Source organism: Sus scrofa, chromosome 13, assembly GCF_054392235.1.
Source record: "Sus scrofa isolate SSC_HxYL_T2T_F1_AM1 chromosome 13, Sscrofa_HxYL_maternal_Yorkshire_Landrace_v2.0, whole genome shotgun sequence".
Taxonomy (NCBI): Eukaryota; Metazoa; Chordata; class Mammalia; order Artiodactyla; family Suidae; genus Sus; species Sus scrofa.
Genome location: NC_139395.1, coordinates 170079340 through 170098520, shown reverse-complemented (window position 1 = coordinate 170098520; position 19181 = coordinate 170079340). Strand labels below are relative to the sequence as shown.

At 34.7% G+C, this 19181-nt stretch overlaps 1 protein-coding gene across 3 annotated transcripts in view; it reads right to left on the bottom strand.

Annotated features, from left to right (window-relative positions):
• Positions 1-19181, bottom strand: part of LOC146397761 (uncharacterized) — a 448274-nt gene that overhangs the window by 129197 nt on the left and 299896 nt on the right. For 2 of the 3 annotated variants that reach the window (XR_014825318.1, XM_084992458.1), the window contains one exon: positions 13865-13931. The exons of the other annotated variant lie outside the window; for it this stretch is intronic. Coding sequence is in view for 1 of the 2 variants with exons in the window: in XM_084992458.1 (XP_084848584.1) it covers positions 13865-13931 (67 nt within the window). In the remaining variant the exon portion in view is untranslated. The remainder of the gene's footprint in view (positions 1-13864; positions 13932-19181) is intronic. 3 annotated transcript variants of the gene reach the window in all.

Genomic DNA, 19181 nt, shown 5'->3' with positions numbered 1-19181 from the left:
AAGAAGCACCCTGTCCTGCTTAGTCCACACAGGAGATGCTGCACAGGGTATTCCTAGTCGCAGAGTCCTGGGAAGTGACACTGATCAAGCATGTGTGGGCACTTCCCAGAGCATTTGGCAGTGGCAGCAGCAGGGTGTGTGTGTTCCCAGGGGAGTGAGAGCAACAACAACAGAGGGTGCTAAATTGCAGTGCCCTCTTTTTTGCCAACCTCTGAGGTGAGTGGGGCCACGGGCTGAGCCTGTTCACAGACCCGTGTTGGCAGGCCATGCCTCCCTCTGGTTTCTGAGATGACTGCTGTGGTTTGTCCCTGCTGCCTGCAGATCACACAAGAGATGTTGTCTCACTTAGTGCCCAGCTGGCCTTAGACCTCACAGGAGGTGCCTGGGAATCTGTAGCCCAAACAAGAGACATCCTGTCTTCCATAGTCAGAGCAAGAGGTCTCTTGCCACTTGTAGCCTGCACCCTCTGAGAGCCTGCACATGCACAGGGTAGGAGATTCCTATGGAGGTCTACCACTCCTTTCATCCTCCCCAACAATGGTGACTTGCTTCTCCTGTGGGCCCAGACTTCATCCCTGGTTCCCTCTGCTGTGGCATTCCACTCTGAAGACCATGGAACACTGATCCCTAGCCCCTCAGGCTGTTTCCACACAGCCAACCCTAGTCCTCTCCCAGGAACTGACCTCCAGAGCCTGAGTCTCAAAGCCAAGTCCCTACCCAAGCATCTCAGGCTGTGGTGTTGGGGGGAGTGGTGCAGATGATATGTGTGGCTCTTGCTCTGCTTTGCCTTCCTCAGTCCTGCTGTTGCACTTTTCTCAGCAACTTTGAGGTCCCTCTCTCAGGTGATCTCCCTGTCAGGGGTGTGGATTCCTTTTCACTTTTGCAGGTCCCTCTCAGGAATGCTAGTCCCATCCTGATTCCCTTTATCTTTCTCTCTTTTTTCTTTTGTTCTACCCAGTCATGTGGAGAATTTCTTGCCCTTTTGGGAGGTTTAAGTTCTTCTGCCAGCATTCAGTGGATGTTCTGTGCAAATCATTCTAGATGTAGATGAGTGTTTTTGATGTGTTTGTGGGAGAAGGTGAGTGCAGTATCCTACTCTTCTACCATCTTTATCGTACTCCCTCAAAGTACTTTTGATTTGCATTTTCTATTAATGAACAATGTTGAACATCTTTTCTTTCTTTTTCTTTTTTTTTTTTGTTTTGCCATCTGTATGTCATCTTTGGAAAAATGTCGATTCAGATGTTATGCCCATTTTTTCATTGGGTTGTTTGGTATTTTGTTTGTTTGTTTTCTTATTGATATTGAGCTGCAAAAAGTGTTTGAACATTTTGGAGATTGATCCTTCTTTGTCAGTTGCTTCATTTGCAGAAATTTTCTCCCATCCTATAGGTTTTCTTTCTATTTTCTTTACAGTTCCCTTTGCTGTGCAAAAACAAGTTTAATAAGGTCACATTTGTTTATTTTTGTTTTAATTTTAATTACTCTAGGAGGTAGATCTTAGAAGACATTGCTGTGGCTTATGCCAGAGTGTGTTTTGCCTATGTTTTCCTCTAAGAAATGTATAGTATCCAGTCTTATGTCTTTAACCTATTTTGATTTTATTGTTGTGTATGGTTTTCTTGTTGTGTATCTAATTTCATTCTTTTACATGTAGCTGTCATGCTTTCCCAGCACCACTTATTGAAGAGATTGTCTTTTATCTATTGTATATTCTTACCTTCTTTGTCTTAGATTACTTGGTCAATAGTGGGTGGGTTTATTTCTGAACATTCTACCCTATTCCATTGAACAATATTTCTGTTTTCATGCAAGTACCATATTGTTTTGATGAATGTAGCTTTGTATAATAGCCAAAGTCAGAGAGCCTGATTCATCCAGCTTCATTTTTCTTTCTCAAATTGCTTTGGCTATTTTCGCTCTTTAATATTTCAAAACAAATTTAAACTGTTTTTGTTCTAGTTCTGTGAAAAACAACATTGGTAATCTGATAGGGATTGTACTGAATCAGTATATTGCTTTGGGTAGTACAGTCATTTTGACAATATTGACTATTTTAATCCAAAAGCAATAGAGATTTCCTCCATCCACTCCACACATTGTCCCAGAATTGCAGTTCTTTTGCCTATTTTCTGTTGGACTTTGTCTGTTTCTGTTAAGATTAGAGTATAACATTTATCCTGGACACTAAACTACTTTTGGATATGTGGTTTACAAATTATTTTTTTTAGTATATAACTTGTCTTTTTATCCTCTTCATATAATCTTCTGCAGTGAAAAAACTGTTGATTTTGGTAAAGTCAAATGTACTAATTTATACTTGCATGGACTGTGCTTTTGTTATCAGGTCTAAAAGATCTTTATTAGTCCTAGATACCAATAATTTTTCCTTACACATTTCTAAAAGTTTGTAGTTTTATATTTGATATTGAAATCTCTAATCCATTTTGAATTTTATTTTTATACGGCATGAGTCTTAGGTTGAGGTTTTTGTTTGCCTGCTTTTTTATTTAGTCTTAAATACTTTTTGTATATCTATTTATTTTTTTTTTATTTTTTTGGCTATTTAATATGTCCTCTTTTGGAGAAGTATTTGTTTAGATCCTTTGCCCATTTTTTTGTTTGTTTGTTTGTTTGTTTTTCGTCTTTTTGCTATTTCTTGGGCCGCCCCCGCGGCATATGGAGGTTCCCAGGCTAGGGGTCCAATCGGAGCTGCAGCCACCCTATGCCAGAGCCACAGCAACACAGGATCCGAGCCACGTCTGCAACCTACACCACAGCTCACGGCAACGCTGGATCGTCAACCCACTGGGCAAGGGCAGGGACCGAACCCACAACCTCATGGTTCCTACTTGGATTCGTTAACCACTGCGCCATGACGGGAACTCCTGTATATCTATTTAAAATCACATTAGACAATGTTAAAATCCTTATTTCAACCATGATACATAATGTAGAAAATCCAACAAAAGAAGGAAGGTCTATTTTATGTTCTCACAGTTTTGGATATAATGTTATTTATTTTGCCTAATGTTATTTAGTTTAATTTTACTCTAATGATTTTTTATTATTCCATTTTATGTTTATACAATATCATTTAACCATTCTTTTTGTAAGTCTTTGGCAACAAATTTTCTTAGTTTTTTTTAATTAAGAATGCCTGGATTTTTCCTTCTTCCCCTCCCACACCCAGCCATGCCTGCAGCATGCAGAAGTACCTGGGTTAGGGACAGACCTGTGTCACAGCAACAACCTGAGCCACTGCAGTGATATCACCAGTCCTTAACCCACTGAACCATAAGATAAATCCTCTCTTTCTTCCCTAAAGCATAACTTTCCCAGATATAGATTCCACAGTTGATAATTCTTTTCTTTCTTTCTGTACTTAAAAACATTGTTCCACTTCCTTCTGGAATAATTAATAAAGTCTCAACAAGTTTGTGAAGATTTCAACTTAGATCTTTATTTTATTCCCACGGGTTCCTGAAGTTTTGATCATTTTGTCTTGTTTTTTTGTTATAATATGTTTATCTCTGTGGTACATGTGACAATTTTTCTATTCCTTTTTTCTTTTCTTTTTCTTTCTTTCAGGCTGCAGGTGTGGCATATGGAAGTTCCAAGGCGAGGGGTCAAATTGGAGCTGCAGTTGCTAGCCTACACCATAAGCCACAGCAATACCAGATCTGAGCCACATCTGCAACCTATTCCACAGCTAACAACAACAACAAAAAAAAACCAGATCCTTAACTCACTGAGCATGGCCAGGGATCCAACCCATGTCCTCATGGATACTAGTTGGGATCATTACCTCTGAGCCACAGTGGGAACTCTACATATGAAAATCTCTTTTGTTCTGTTATTCAGCTCATTAAGCCTTTACTCTACCATATCAATCCTGTTATTAAGGACATCCACTGAGCTTTTTTAAATGACTTATTTTTTTTTTTTTTTTAGAAATTCCGTTTGATCATTTATATCATCTATTACTTTCTAAAGAATTTCTATTTCTTTGTTCTTTTTATTTTTTATCATTTCTTATGTATGTTAACTGCTTATTGCAGCATTTTTTTTTAAGTTATTTAATTTAAATTATTTACCCAATACAATTTTTTTTCTACTATACAGCATGGTATAGTAATATACATTCACACATACATGTACACATTTTATTTTCGCACATTATCATGTTCCATCATAAGTGACTACACATAGTTCCCAGTGCTACACAGCATGATCTCATTGCTAATCCATTCCAAAGGCAATAGTTTGCATCCATTAACCCCAAGCTCCCAATCCACTCCACTCCCTCCCCCTAGGCAACCACAAGTCTATTTTATTGCAGCATTTTCATCATAGCTCTTTAAAAATCTTCGTAAGTTTTATATCTCTGCCACCTCAGTGTTAGCATCTGTTGACTGACTTCTTAAATTCACCTTGAGATCTTCCTGGGTCTTGGTAGGATAGGTTATTTTTGTTTGAATCCTAGGCCTTTTCATATTATGTTGAAATCTTATTTAAACCTTCCGACTTTTCTTTTTTTACTAACACTGATTTATCATGCAAAAGCGGAGTTGCCTTGGTACTTCTGGTTGGAGGTTAAAGTCCATGTTTTCCCTTAAGCATTTGTTGACACCTGAAGGAAGCCTCCTCATTACTAGTCAGGAGTGGGAGTCCCAACTTCCCAAATGTTCTCTACTGACACTGTGGTAGGGGTAGCCTTATTATATGTGGGCAATGGATAAAAAAGGTTGACTCTCCACTAGGTCACCACTGAAATCTTTTCAACAGAGATGACTCGGGAATCTTATTCCTGCAGGGTCCCAACCTTTCAGTTCAGTTTCAAATAGCATGATGTGTAGGAGTGTGATTTCATGACCAGGCAGTGGGGATGAACAACCTGGCTTCCTAGCTGGATTTTTTCTGACACCACTTTAGTATAGATTTGGAGTTGCCAAATTTCCAACTCACCAGGGTAGAAGTCTAGGCTCCCTCTTCAGCCTTTGTTGGCATGGATGGCACCACATTTTTTCTTTCTCTTTTCCTTTCTTTCTCTTTTTCTGTTGTATTTGGTGAGAATTGAGCAGTTATTTTCTAAAAGTTTTCTGTTTAGTTAGGTTTCACTTATCTTGGTCCTTTGTCTAGAGATATCAGGTTTTTCTTGGGTTAAAAAATACATATGTTTAAAGGTCCCTCTTCATTACTTTTTGTAAATTTTTTGTTGATATTTTCTACAAAATTTTCTGTAGGAGTACAGTTCTTTTTCACCCCTCAATTTTAAAATGTTATTTTAGTATTAGTAATATTGATCCTCTATTTGTCACATATGTTGCAAATATCATCTCTGTGTTTGTTTTCTTTTGACTTTATTCTGTTGCTTTACTTTATAATGGAAAAATATTTAATATTTTATTAAACATTTTTTTTCTTTAATTGTATATGATTTTTCAGTCCTATTTAGAGAGATTTTTGATAACTGAGATTGTAGAAGAATTTACTTATATTTTCTTTTAATACTTGGATTTTATTTCCTAAACTTACATGTGTATACCAAAATGGAAAATTGTTTTGTGCATAGTGAGAAATTTATCTAATTTTATCTTTATGCTCATTATGTTGTCCAGTGTTTCAAGCCCTATTTATTTCGAACTTCATCTTTTCAAGAATTTGAGATACTATCTGTATAAGTTTGCCAGGGCTGCCATATCAAAACATTACCAACAGAGTGACTTAAAAAAATAAAGATTAATTTTCCCTCAATTCTGGAGACTAGAAGTAATAGATCAAGGTGTCAAAAGGTTTGGTTTCTTCTTAAGAAGAAAACTCCTTGGCTTTCAGATGGCTACTTGCTCACTGTGTCCTCACAGAATCTTTTATCTGTGTCTGTTTATGTGTCTGAATTTTCTCTTCTCATAAGGACACCAATCAGATTGCATTAGGGCCTCATTTTAACTTAGTCATTTCTTTGAAGGCTCTATCTCTAAATATAATCACACTGTGATGTATCAGGGTTAGGACTTCAACATACAAATTTTGGAGGATACAATTCACCCATAACACTGCCTTTGTCTGCATTTTTATATTTTACTTCTGTTTTAATTATAGAAGCTTGTAATATATTTTAAGCTTTGTCAACTTTATTTGCAAGTCAACTTCATAACTCTTCCTTTTCAGAATCAATTTTTTTTTGTCTTGTCTCTTTTTAGGGCTGCACCTGCAGCATATGGAGATTCCCAGGCTAGGGATCGAATCGGAGCTGAAAGCTGCCAGCCTATACCACAGCCATAGCAACACAGGATCCAAGGTACGTCTGTGACCTACACCACAGCTCACAGCAATGCCGGATTCTTAACCCACTGAGCAAGGCCAGGGGTCAAACCTGCATCCTCATGGATGCTAGTTGGGTTCATTAACTGCTAAGCCACAACCAGAACTCCCAGAATCATTCTTGTGTGCTTATTTTTCCCTATAAAATTTTTGAATAAACTCTTACTTCCTACAAAAAATCTTACTAAGAATTTACTGTGATCTTATTAAATTTATACAGTAACTCTGAACTCATATATTCCAAGAGAGGGTTATGTTTCCATTTCTTCAAGTCTATTTCTGTGTTTTTAGGAGTATTTCAAGTTTTTTACAAAGCTATTAAAAAATACCTTGTTAAGTTGATTCCTAAAAAATAACTTTTTATGGTATATTGAATGAGGTTTTCTCTTTCATTACATCTTTTACATTGTTATTGTATGAGTATTTTACATGCTGTTTTTAATTGTACTAATTGTCTGGATTATATTATTGTTTGAGTTAGTTTTATTAATCCTATACATTTTTCTAGGTATGCATTTTGTCATCTTCAATTGAGTTATATTTTTGAAAATAAGTTTTTCTCTGTTTATTTTTATCACATTTTATTGAGTAGTTAATATTTGTAGTACAATACTAAATATTACTGGAGAGGTTGAGCATCATTGCCTTGTTCCTGACCACAGTGAGGATGTAGTCAGTATTTTTTAAATAGAATGATGAATTTAAAATTTATATCTATTTATCTATATACAAAATCATGCTAAGTAAGCATCTACCCATTCCTACTTTCCCAAGACTTTAAGTAGTAATATGAATTAAACTAATTCTAAAAGGCCTCTATGAAGATACTTTTTCTCCTTAAACTTATTATTATAATACATTTTACTAAAATAATTCACACTATTGAATTCCTGTTGCATTTCTCTTACAAATCCACTTGGTCTATGTAGTATTTAATTTAAAATGAGATTTTAGATTCTCTTTGCTATACTTTTATTCATTTTTCCCACCAATATCCATACATAGTATTGTTCTTTTGTGTGCAATCTTTATCATCTTTAAGTATGAATTGTATGCTTAACAATATCACATGGAAAGTTTCATTTATTTTCTCGGAAACAATTTTCTGATAATATTTTGTTTCAAAAAGTTTGTTGTATTGGTTACTAAAACTATTTGGGGTTCTGTGTGTGTGTGTGTGTTTGTATGCATGTATGTGTTTATCTCCACTGAAGTCAATTTTGTCAATTGTATCTTCCTATGAAATTTACATCATATAAATTTAAAATATTGGTGTAGAGCAATATAAATTTATCTTCTATAATTTATTTTTTAATTTCTATTTTGAACACCTCATAGTTTATTCTCTATTTCTGAGGTTTTTTCCTTTCTTATTTTTTTAATTAATACATAATTGACTAAAGCATTACATTAGTTTCAGATATACAACATGATTCTACTGACTTGAATGTGTATATGTTGTGAAATGATTACCACAGTAAGTTCTAGTTAACATCTATCACAAACCAGTTACAATTTTTCTCTTGTTATGAAAATTTTTAAGATCTGCCCTCTTAGCAATTTTAAAATATGCAATACAGCATTATTATTATAGTCACCATGCTGTACATTATACTCCAGGGCTTACTTTTCTTAAAACTGGATTCTGTACCTTACTTTCCTTTCACCCAATCTCCACCTCAGACTTCCTTAGTTTAATCAGCTTTCATTGTATTTCTACTCTATTTCTTTTCAGTTTTTGGATTTTTTTGTTTGAAAATATTTTTTATAGGTCCAAATGCTTGTATGAGTATACTGAAATTAGTTGAAAGGGTATGTTTTCATTTTATTCTGCTTCGTGGGTGACTTTGGGAGGAAAGGAATTTCCATCAGCTGAAACATCTTGATTGTGTTTTTTTTCTTTTCCCTTTTAGTAGTTTCTTATGGAGTTTGCTTATTTTTAAGTCCTAGGCATTTCTTCAACACTATTACAAGTTCAAGGGATGACCCTGAAGGTGGAAATCTGGTTGATATGTAATGTTCAAAACAATATATGGAGTGTAAAATAAAGACTAAAATGACTTCTAACAATATTTTGATTGAAAATCACATACTGCTTTTATTATTTTAACTATTATGTTTATTTTTAATTGTTGGAACATTTCTGAAAATGAAAAGATAAAGAGCCCTCACAAAGTTTGTTCTTTTTGCACTGTCATGCATACTAGGCTCTATAATGAAGTGGGATGAACAGTGTGTGTGCGTGTGTGCATGTGTGCGTGTGTTTGTAGAAAGGAGAGACATGGGAGAGAGAGAAAGAAGGCACAATTACATGATTTGGAGATTCTGTAAATTTTCAAGTAAAAGCTTTGTATAATCCAAATGCTTTGTATAATCCAAATGCTTCCATTCTCTTTAGAAGGCCTATAAATGGAAGAACATCCTATAGAAAGAGTGTCAAGGGCAGGGTGTCTCCTCAGTTTATGCAAAGGCATAACTACTTCTAGGTCTGCCATGGCAGATGCTTGCTTTTCCATCAGATGATCAGAGGCCAGGAAGCTATGTAGTGCTGACCACTGTTTGTAAGTCCCAGTGCACTGAGACATACTGATTGATGTTTACTAGTCTTTTCTCTGACAGTTTGATCCTCATGGGGTTAACTAACTCTCCTGGTAACAACCCAGTTGGATGTTATTCTCCCTTGATTTGCTGCCAGGTGCCAGGGAGTACCAATACCCATGTACTTATTATGTGACCATGTAAATGTCACAGACAGGCCTGACTGGTCAGGTCACTAGGCCAAGTTAGTAAAGCCAATGTGTGTCTGAGAGTAGTAGGAGTAGCTGATGTCAACAACAAAACTGTTAACAGTAGAATGTCATCAACAGGTGATCTTGCTAGCCTATGAAGTCTGACACAGGTGAGAATGCTTCACATTTTTTAAAGTTCTACAATTATAATCAAGTAGCATTGGTTTCTTATTGCTGAATGCATTTAACTATAGATTAGACAGACATTAGTTAAAGGAAAATACTTATGCTGATCAGAATTAACAGTTTTCAGCAAAATGATTCTTCACATGCTGGACTGTGATTTATCTTCACATACATTTTGCTGAAAAATTTGTTAAAATATATATATAGATAGTCATGTTCAATATAGTTCAATGGAAAACAATTTTTAAGAACTTAAGTAGATGGATTTTAGTAATGAAAGAGTTGTTCCTAAGCATAACTGAATTTTCTCTTTTATCTATAGAAAATCCACCAAGACAACTGCAGGTGAATATGCATTAAGTCACTGTACGTATATGTGTAATTTCGAGCATATGTAATCTGTCATTAAAATTATTACATATAAAATATCTAAATATATGAATATATATACCACAGCTCCACTCCAAGAATCATTTACTGTGTAATTATTCATTGTTGAACAAAAATGTCTAAAGTGTTACCAAGTTTAATGATGACTCACTCCACACAATTTTAACCTAAGCAGTGAAGTTGTTGAAAGGGTGATCTTAGATGTCTTAGGTGAAATTAATAATGAACGTTTCTATTTACTTATATTTTTCTTCATCCCTACTTTGTTAAACATACTTATGAATATACAGCTGTCTGGCTTCTGTCAGAGAGGGTTTTGTTTCCCTTTTCTACAGCAAGGGTAATCACATTTCTTAAAACAGGAATGGTGCTTTAAAACTGCTCAATTGCTTTTGTGCTTCGATAAGGGCACTCAGAAATGACACACACACAAAAATAAAGTAAAATAATAAAATAAAGAAAGAAATGATACAAACTCACAGAAGTTTTCTCATGGCTCTGAGGAGGTTAAATTTGGTTCCTCAGTCAGGGAGGCATTAAGCACAGATCAGCTCCATGGGCAAGGCAAAAATAACTGTTATGTGGGAGCTGTTAGACTGGGAGTAGATTGCTATCTAGGGATCTTCACTTTCTGCTAAGTTCTTTCTCACACTGTGTGGGAAATGGCAGGAAGAGATATTTTAGCTGAGATATAAAAGAAGATATACATTCCTCGCAGTTAAAGGCACACAAAATCAGTCAGTTCTTTAAAAGCCCCTTGGAAAGCTCAAAGATCACATCCACTTTCAGACTGTTCCATTATAAGTATACCAGACACAACTCATGGTCCTAACTTCCTGGAGCTTGTTCTAGAATAAAGAGTATATATTCCTGGACCCTACAAGTTTAGAGACTTCCTTCTTCTTTGATGATAAGAAGGCCTGCATCTCTTCTTGTTCATATATCTTGATAACGAAATGTCTGAAATATAATTATATCTTAAAATGGTGTTGCGTGTTTTGTTTTTGTCTTTTTGCCTTTTCTAGGGCCGCTCCCATGGCATATGGAGGTTCCCAGGCTAGGGGTCAAATCGGAGCTTTAGCCACTGGCCTACACCAGAGCAACTTGGGATCTGAGCCGTGTCTGCAACATACACCACAGCTCATGGCAATGCCGGATCCTTAACCCACTGAGCAGGGCCAGGGACCAAACCCACAACCTCATGGTTCCTAGTCAGATTCATTAACCATTGCGCCACTACGGGAACTCCTGGGTGCAATTTTGCAGGACTGTTATGATGACTGTAAAAGAGACTCATCTGACTGACTAGAAAGGTGATCCTATAATTTATTGTAAAAACTTGGATGCTGTTAGAGGAAAAAATTAGAGCTGTTAGTACTTACATTTAGGAAAACAGTAGTAAATTGAACTCTCCTGGGAAATCAGGCTATAAGGTCATTGCGATCATAGGGAATGATTCAGATACATGTAGTATGTTATTCAAGAATAATTAGGTCTCCATAGTGCCCTATTGTGAGTGAATGTGTTTGGAATTAAGAAGGATTCTCTAACAGAATAATTCAAATTTGGTGGAATGAAGCTGAGGATTTAACAGTTTACTTTAAAAAGAGGTTTCATCCAGTACCTGGCATTTAAGCTTGAATAAAAAAGATGTTCCATTCGTTGTAAATCTGATTGAAAAATAGGAGACTATCAACTAGTTCTTTAGTAAAAAAAAATATGAAATTAAAGCAGATATTTTAATTTCTAGTCATATTTGAACTCCTATTTGTAAACTGACAATTCAACTTTAGTCACTTAAAGATATTTATCTGAAAAATTAAGGGTTTAAGATATCACCTTTAAGATTTCTTTGAGCTTAGTTTGTTATTTCATATTGTGCTTTTCACTAATTCTTTTTTTCTGGATGAATAAGATCCTTGGAGACACTCGAGCCTCTAAGACACAGGGAATTTATAGGAAAAGAATACAAGCAAAGTGAAAAAAGGAAAATTTAAAGTACTGTGAGACCTTTGCTATTCTGTGATTGCATCACATTCACTTTCCAATTCAGGCATGTTGAACCACTTGAAATTCTCTACACATCCCTTATTCCTTCATGCAGTCTGTTTTCTTTGTTAAGAATGTTCTTCTTTCTTCATTCCCTTCAACCTTAGCTATATCTAAGCTCTACTCATCCTTCAAACATTGATCTTCTGATCTTGATTTGAACCCTTTTCACTACAATCCCATAGCCCTCTGGCGATAACTTCATCATAACATTTTTCACAAATTCTGTTAAAATGGATCATTCATTTTATTTCCATACTAAACTCTGAGGTACATGTCTTTTCTACCTCTACATATCAAGCAACTAACCTAGTGTTTCTCAAGTTGAATGAATATAATAAGCCATTAATTGAATTATAAAAACAATTATTCCTCCTTCCTAAATAAAATACCAATAACATAAAATATCATATATGTAAACAAAGGTGAAAATAAGTTGTGTTTTGATTGCATCCTATGCTTTACTTTACGGAAATTCTTGGGATTTATGCCATGGGAGCTGCTTCAAGAAAAATACCTTGTAAAGCAAAATGTGCATATGATGACCAAGACCCTGTGCTATGCATAGTAATTTAGAGACTAAATTGACATGAATAGCTTACAAGATGGTCTACTGTACACTAAATTTTGCTCTATAGTGTTTTCCAGAATTTTCATAGGAAACAAAAGCAATCTACTTCATTTCTTACTGCCTTCCTAGCCTATAAATAGCATTCCATTTACTTTACCACTTTTTATAAAGCCCATGAGCTCCTTTCCAGCATATATACTTGCATCTGCACATACAAGATAATTTTAAATAAGCTTAACAGAAACTCTCTTTATACAGTATTAAGCACACTAAAATATTATATAGCTCTAAATACCTCTCCTCAATAACAAAGTCATGGGGAATCAACATACTTTTAACAATCAATTCTCAAAAATCTCACCTTCTCTCTAACCACTGACCTTTAATTTATTTACCATAGTTGATGAATTTTGAATTCATAAAATATCTCAACACTATCTATTGCTTTCCTACTGTACCTGACATTATGAATTACACATTGATCAGTCAATATTTCCTAACTGATATCACTGCTATCAAATTTCACCCATTTAATAATGCTGAACATTACTGTCAGATTACTTATCTTACATTACTTAGAATCCTAAAGGTAAGCTGAAAGTACAGTATCAAAGTATTACTTATAAAACATAGTCCAAATTCAATAATATGGCATTTAAAGGCTTTCTTTTTTTTTTTTTTTTTTTTTTTTTTGTCTTTTTGGTATTTCTTTGGGCCACTTCCGCGGCATATGGAGGTTCCCAGGCTAGGGGTTGAATCGGAGCTGTAGCCGCTGGCCTACGCCAGAGCCACAGCAACGTGGGATCCGAGCCGCGTCTGCAACCTACACCACAGCTCACGGCAACGCCGGATCCTTAACCCACTGAGCAAGGGCAGGGACCGAACCCTCAACCTCATGGTTCCTAGTCGGATTCGTTAACCACTGCGCCACAACGAGAACTCCCAAAAGGCTTTCTAAAATATGGCCCCAAACTCTTTATCAACTTTCCCCCTGCTCTGTATAACTTTAATTCTGCTTTCTAGAGGAAATCACTGACCTCAAAAATGCTATTTCTTAGGATATATTTACCCCTGTTTTAACTCTTACCACAAACTTATTCATTATACTTCTTCCATTCTCTATACTCCCTTCCTTCCTCTAAAATTTACATGAATGCTCTGTCATGTCTTAAATTGAGAGGATTATCATTTACCTCCCATGATCATTCATTAAATGGCACTTCCTTTTTAACTCTTCCTATTAATGAAGTTGCTTCAGAAACCATGAGGATGTGCTTCTTAAATAGCCCAGAAACTGAAACAATGTTAACATGGGTCTGTAACTGCATTCTCTTCAGTTTGATAACTGAGAAAATATATACATACCATAAGGAAAAACAGGTAAAAGGTAGGGTTTTTTCTTCCATATTCAAAAATCTTTCTCATTGGATTAAAAAAACAGTATCCTGTTCTCTAGTAAATCTTAATTTTCTTTCAGTGGTGACTTCAATAATAAAGATAGTGAAACTTGTTCTTATTCCATGCCTTTTCAGGTGTGTAAATCTTATCTCTTTTAGTAAATTCAGAAGCATCTTAAGAATTATAGTAGGGGAATGGGAATTTTATCATTTCTTACATTTCTGTAGTCTTCTTTCTCCTTTATCTTGGTCCTCAAAGTCCTTACTTCTATCCAATGTGCAATCCTAATATTATGAATAAAACAAAAGAAGTAGCATAGTCTAATGTTAGATTAAATGTCATAGAGCAGTGTTTGGGTCACATCTATACTATAAAATTAAATTGAATGCTCATATGCTCTGAGCTGAATGTTATTTTTCTCCTTAATAGGAAAAATGGCTAATATATCCTACCCTGCTCACCTGTGAGATTACATTATTTTTCCATAACTATCTACTCCCCTTTGTCTCCAACACCTTAAAAGGACTAAATTTCCCTATTCCTTCCATTTTCTTAACTTTGTGTTTGGCCAAGTAACTTGTCCCTTCCAAGGACATACTGGAATACATGAATATACATGAGTTCCACGTTTCTATGGGCTTTCTTGCCTTCCTGTAATTCTACCAAAAGAAGGAGTTGTGACTGCCTCACATAATTACTGCTCTTTGCTATGGTCTCCAAAAGACAAACTTATGGAGCATACCTAACCCCAAGCCTGGTTAAGCTGAGCTGAACCAAGAAGAATCTCAGACAACCTATTGACTTATGAATGAAAAATAAATGTTTGTTTATTAATACACTTTTGGATTATTTGGGGGGGGGGGCTTTTTAGGGCTGAACCTTCAGCATATGGAAGTTCTCTGCCTAGGGGTCAAATTGGAGCTGCAGCTGCTGGCTTATGCCACAGCCACAGCAACATGGGATTCGAGCCATGTCTGAAACCTACACCATGGCTCACAGCAACGCTGTATCCTTAACCCACTGAGAGGGGCCAAGGATCCTCATGAATACCAGTTGGGTTTGTTACCACTGAGCCACGACAGGAGCTCCTGGATCTATTTTTATGTACAATTCTTTCAGCAAAATCTAAGACATTTCTTGTAGAGTTGTGATCTTCAAATAGGTTTCCATATACATATATGACTTATAAATACTGTAGTATAATATCTTATAGCCATTATACTGAGCAAATAAATCAAAGACTAAAAATATGCCCTGTACTTCTGCAAAGTAGTAGAACAGGCAAAACAAGTCCATGGTGATAGAAAGTAATTATCTCAGGGGTGAGGTTGAAGAGACTTGGCAATAATTTAATAGTAAGAACATTAAGAAATTATTTGGGCTAGTGGAAACTTTCTAAATTTGTTATGGATGTTGAATATACAAATATATACAACTGTCAAAACAACTCACATAAAATTGTGCATATTATATTGATTATAACTCAATAAAATAAAACCAATTAAATATTGCTGATCCATCCCTGAACTTGACTTTTACATCCAGGTACACATTCCTTTTCACTTGAACATTAATCAACAACTCACACTCAATATTCTCCCATCCAAACCCCTAATTCCATCCATTACTTATGAAAAATACTCTTGCAACACTATAGATTATCCTGGAAAATAAAGCAGCTCCATTTCCCTAGTTCTTCAGGCCAAAAAAATAACTAACTAAATAAAAGACAACATTGATTTCTACATCTCAAATACTCCATTTAACTCATTCACTACTCCTCACTACTTCCTCTGTGAATACCCAGTCCATGCCACAGTCATCTGTAAGGCCTCCAACTTCTACCATGATATTCTGTTGCTCAGATAGCTACACTGTGTATAGTAGGTTTTCAAGTGATATTTGCTAATGTGATTAATGAATGAAAATGCCTTTTGCATCCTAGCTTTTTATATTTAGTTTCATCCAGAACCATTGTGATCTCACAGAGTTATTCTGGTTCAAAAACCAGCTCTGCAAGCACTTACTACTTGTTCAATCTAATTAGTGTCACTAACAAAGGAAATATAGAACAGCCTAATGTAAGCGTAAAGAAAGTGTTGATCAACCTGAATGCAAGGCTTAGAAAACCAAGATGGTAACAGAACCTACTCCTTTAATTATTCAGGCAGTCACAAACAAAACAGAATGATGAGAAAGGGTGAAGGCAAGAAAGAGCACTGCCATGATTCTGTCTCAAGGAAGTCAACCTTTTCTCAATTTTCTTCCAGATTTCTGGCTTCTCCATCCTATCCAATTTCTCCACCCTCAAATGGATCTCAGCAAATAGTTCTAAGTCTTTATAAAGTAAATCCAATCCTCTAGAGGGAAACATGCCTACAATCTACAATTTGCAAGCCTGGCTTTTATCAGTTTAGTAAAAGCAAAATATCATTCCTTGTCTTAAAACAGAGAGAATGGAGCAGCAATGAGCAAAAAACAATACTATAATGACAACCCAAGCACCTGGACACATGTTGAGACCAATTTTCCCTCTTTAACTTCTTACTTTCTGGTTCTTCCAGTCATTAATTCACTAAATAATAGCAGTAAAGTATAATTTTCAAAAAATAAATGTACAAATTATTTACAAATAATGTACAAATATTTTATACAAATATAAAATGAACACATATTTTAACCAACTCATTAATTAATGAGTGAGCCAACAGACATTATGACTAGTTCAAATGAGAGTTTAATTACAGAGATTTACATTCTCTATAGGACAAAATTCATTTCCATCACCATGAACAAGAATCACATTGCTGTAAGCATTACTGTGTTCTACAAGTTAATGTCTACCTCTAGAATTATTCATTTGCTAGTTGAAGACACAGTTACCCACTCATATGGAATCTAGTAATTTCCAGAAAGTCTGTCAAAATGTGTAAGCATGCCACTCAAGAAGTATCAGAATTCCATTATGCTGATCTCCAAGTCACTGGCAATTTTTTCTAGTATCAAGAAAAGAAATTACCTTACTGAACTGTTTTTAAAACAAGTTCTACTGAAAAGTCTCCTAAACAATGAAATAGTTTGGACATCTTTATTATATCAAAGAAACAGTATGTACATGTTTTCAACTCTTCTTTGTTCAACTCATGACTTAAAAATTTACTCTCTAGAGGAGTTACTTTTTTAAACAATTGCACTCTATTGCTGCAGTGAAACCATCATTTGTCATGAGTGTGTGACTGTAAAAATGGTGAGAAAGCAGCAAGAAAAAGATAACAGAAATGCTTTATTTACATTTATTGTTTTCTATTTTTCATTTTCATGTGTCTGTAGTCTGAGTGCTCCTGCTAAAAAGAGAAAGGTTCTTTATTCTCAGGGAAAGGATTCATTGAACAACGACACATACATTGTACAATACTGTTCGCACAGTTGCAGTAAAACATATGAACATAAATACTTCCATTCTCAAGAGTGCTCTTTCAATAGTTTACACACAGAATTGCGAGAAAGCATTGGATTTTAATGTTCTTCATGATCTAAATTTTTTTAAAAATTAGAATTTTACATGTACTTTCAAGTCTTTTCACCCAAATGGCTTAGAAAATGTCTTCATTTTAAATGTACATGTACATACACAGTATAAAAACACAAATCATTTCAAAAATTTGAAATTGGTTGGCTTGTAACACCACTACAACTGCCAACAATAACCAAGTAATGTGAAATTTATTTTTAAAAATTGCCAGTTTTATATTAGTTATAGATAATTTTTTACTGAATATCAAATTATGGGAAGAGTTTGAAAAATTAGTATTTATTGCTAAAACAAATTCATTTTCCTGTTTCACCCTTATAAATTCAACCACCTTCTTTCTGCTCTATATTCCCTGAGGAGCAAATCCACATCTTTTATTGTCCCACGGAGAATCTTCCTCTGGGTAACATGCACCTCCATGATTTTTTTTTTTAATTACAGCTGGATGAAATGAAAAAGTATTATGGTTCATATAAACCTACACCCAAAGCATCTGTACTAGCCTAAAAAGCCAGGTGATTCTGATACTAATATATGGGTTTTGTTTTGTTTTCTTTTGATTTGTTTTGCTTTTTAGGGCTACACCTGCGGCATATGGAAGTTCCCAGGCTTGGGGTTAAATCAGAGCTGTAGCTGCCAGCCTGCACCACAGCCACAGCAACCTAGGATTGGAGAAACATCTGTGACCTACATCACAGCTCATGGCAATGCCTATCCTCAATCTACTGAGAGGCCAGGGGTTGAACCCTCATCCTCATGGATACTCGTTGAGTATGCAGTCTGTTGAGCCACAACCAGAACTCCATTGGAGTTTTTTTTTTTAATGTTTTATAAACCTAATATCTGGCTCATTTTATTTTGCCTTTCTTTTTTCAATTGTGTGCTTGTTATTTAGTTGTTTTATGATAAATTTACTATTTAAATTTAATGCTGAGAGATGTTTTGTGTAATTGAGTACATAGTTCATGTATCATTTATTATTTCTTGATATGCCAAGAATCCATGATGATAATAAATATTTAGATATGCTAAGGCATATTTAAAATATTATTTATGGTTATACAAATATTCACATGTAAGTAAAAGCAGATGTCCACAGAAAGATGGGACACCTTAACTCTGAATATCAGTGACAACAAAATCTATATCTATATATATTTATAATATCCCATACTAAAGTAATTGCTTTTAAAATATATGTACAATTAAAACCTAAGATTCTATGAAGAAAAAAGTTAAAATTTTCTATCAGGTAACACTAAACCTGATAGAGTTCTCGTTTCTCCCAGTACGGTGTGTTGTGAAGAAAACTGATCACTGATGTAAGCAATAGCAGAGAAAGCCAAACAATCAACAAGAATAAATATAACTTGGATAGTCTGAAAGACTTGTCTTTTTAAATTGCTTGCCTTTAAAGGAGTTTGGGGGATGGCATAATTTGTAAGAAAACAGATAATAGGCAATCAAGATATGATTTGAAAGTAATGGTCAAAAATATTTTTGTGTTTGTTACCTTTGTAAAAGCCATTTCTTTGGTGACTAGCTACAGTATAAAATATTGGTCTGTAAATGTTCTATTCCTTATTTAGATTTTAATATTAGTAAAAGAGTAAAAATAATAAATTAATTCTAATAATTAAGACACTTACTCAGAGAATAGCAACTCCCTTATCTGTAAGCTATGAGGCATTTCTCTTTAAAGTTAAATGATATGCAAGTGAAATGTAATACAATGATTTTACTTGACTATGTGCCAATGTATTTTATATTTATTCTGATGCTATTTAAAAACAAATATAAAAATAGATAAAGAAGCACTTATAAATTTTCAAAAAACAAATTACAAACTAAATACAAATTATTATAAAATATAAATTCAATAAAATACATAATTTAAAGTGACAGACTATTTTATCCTGAAACTTGTTAACCAACTTCTAATTTGAAGTTTAAAAATAAAAATAGTAGTATCAAGTTTAGGTTTAACTTGAAGGTTAAATCA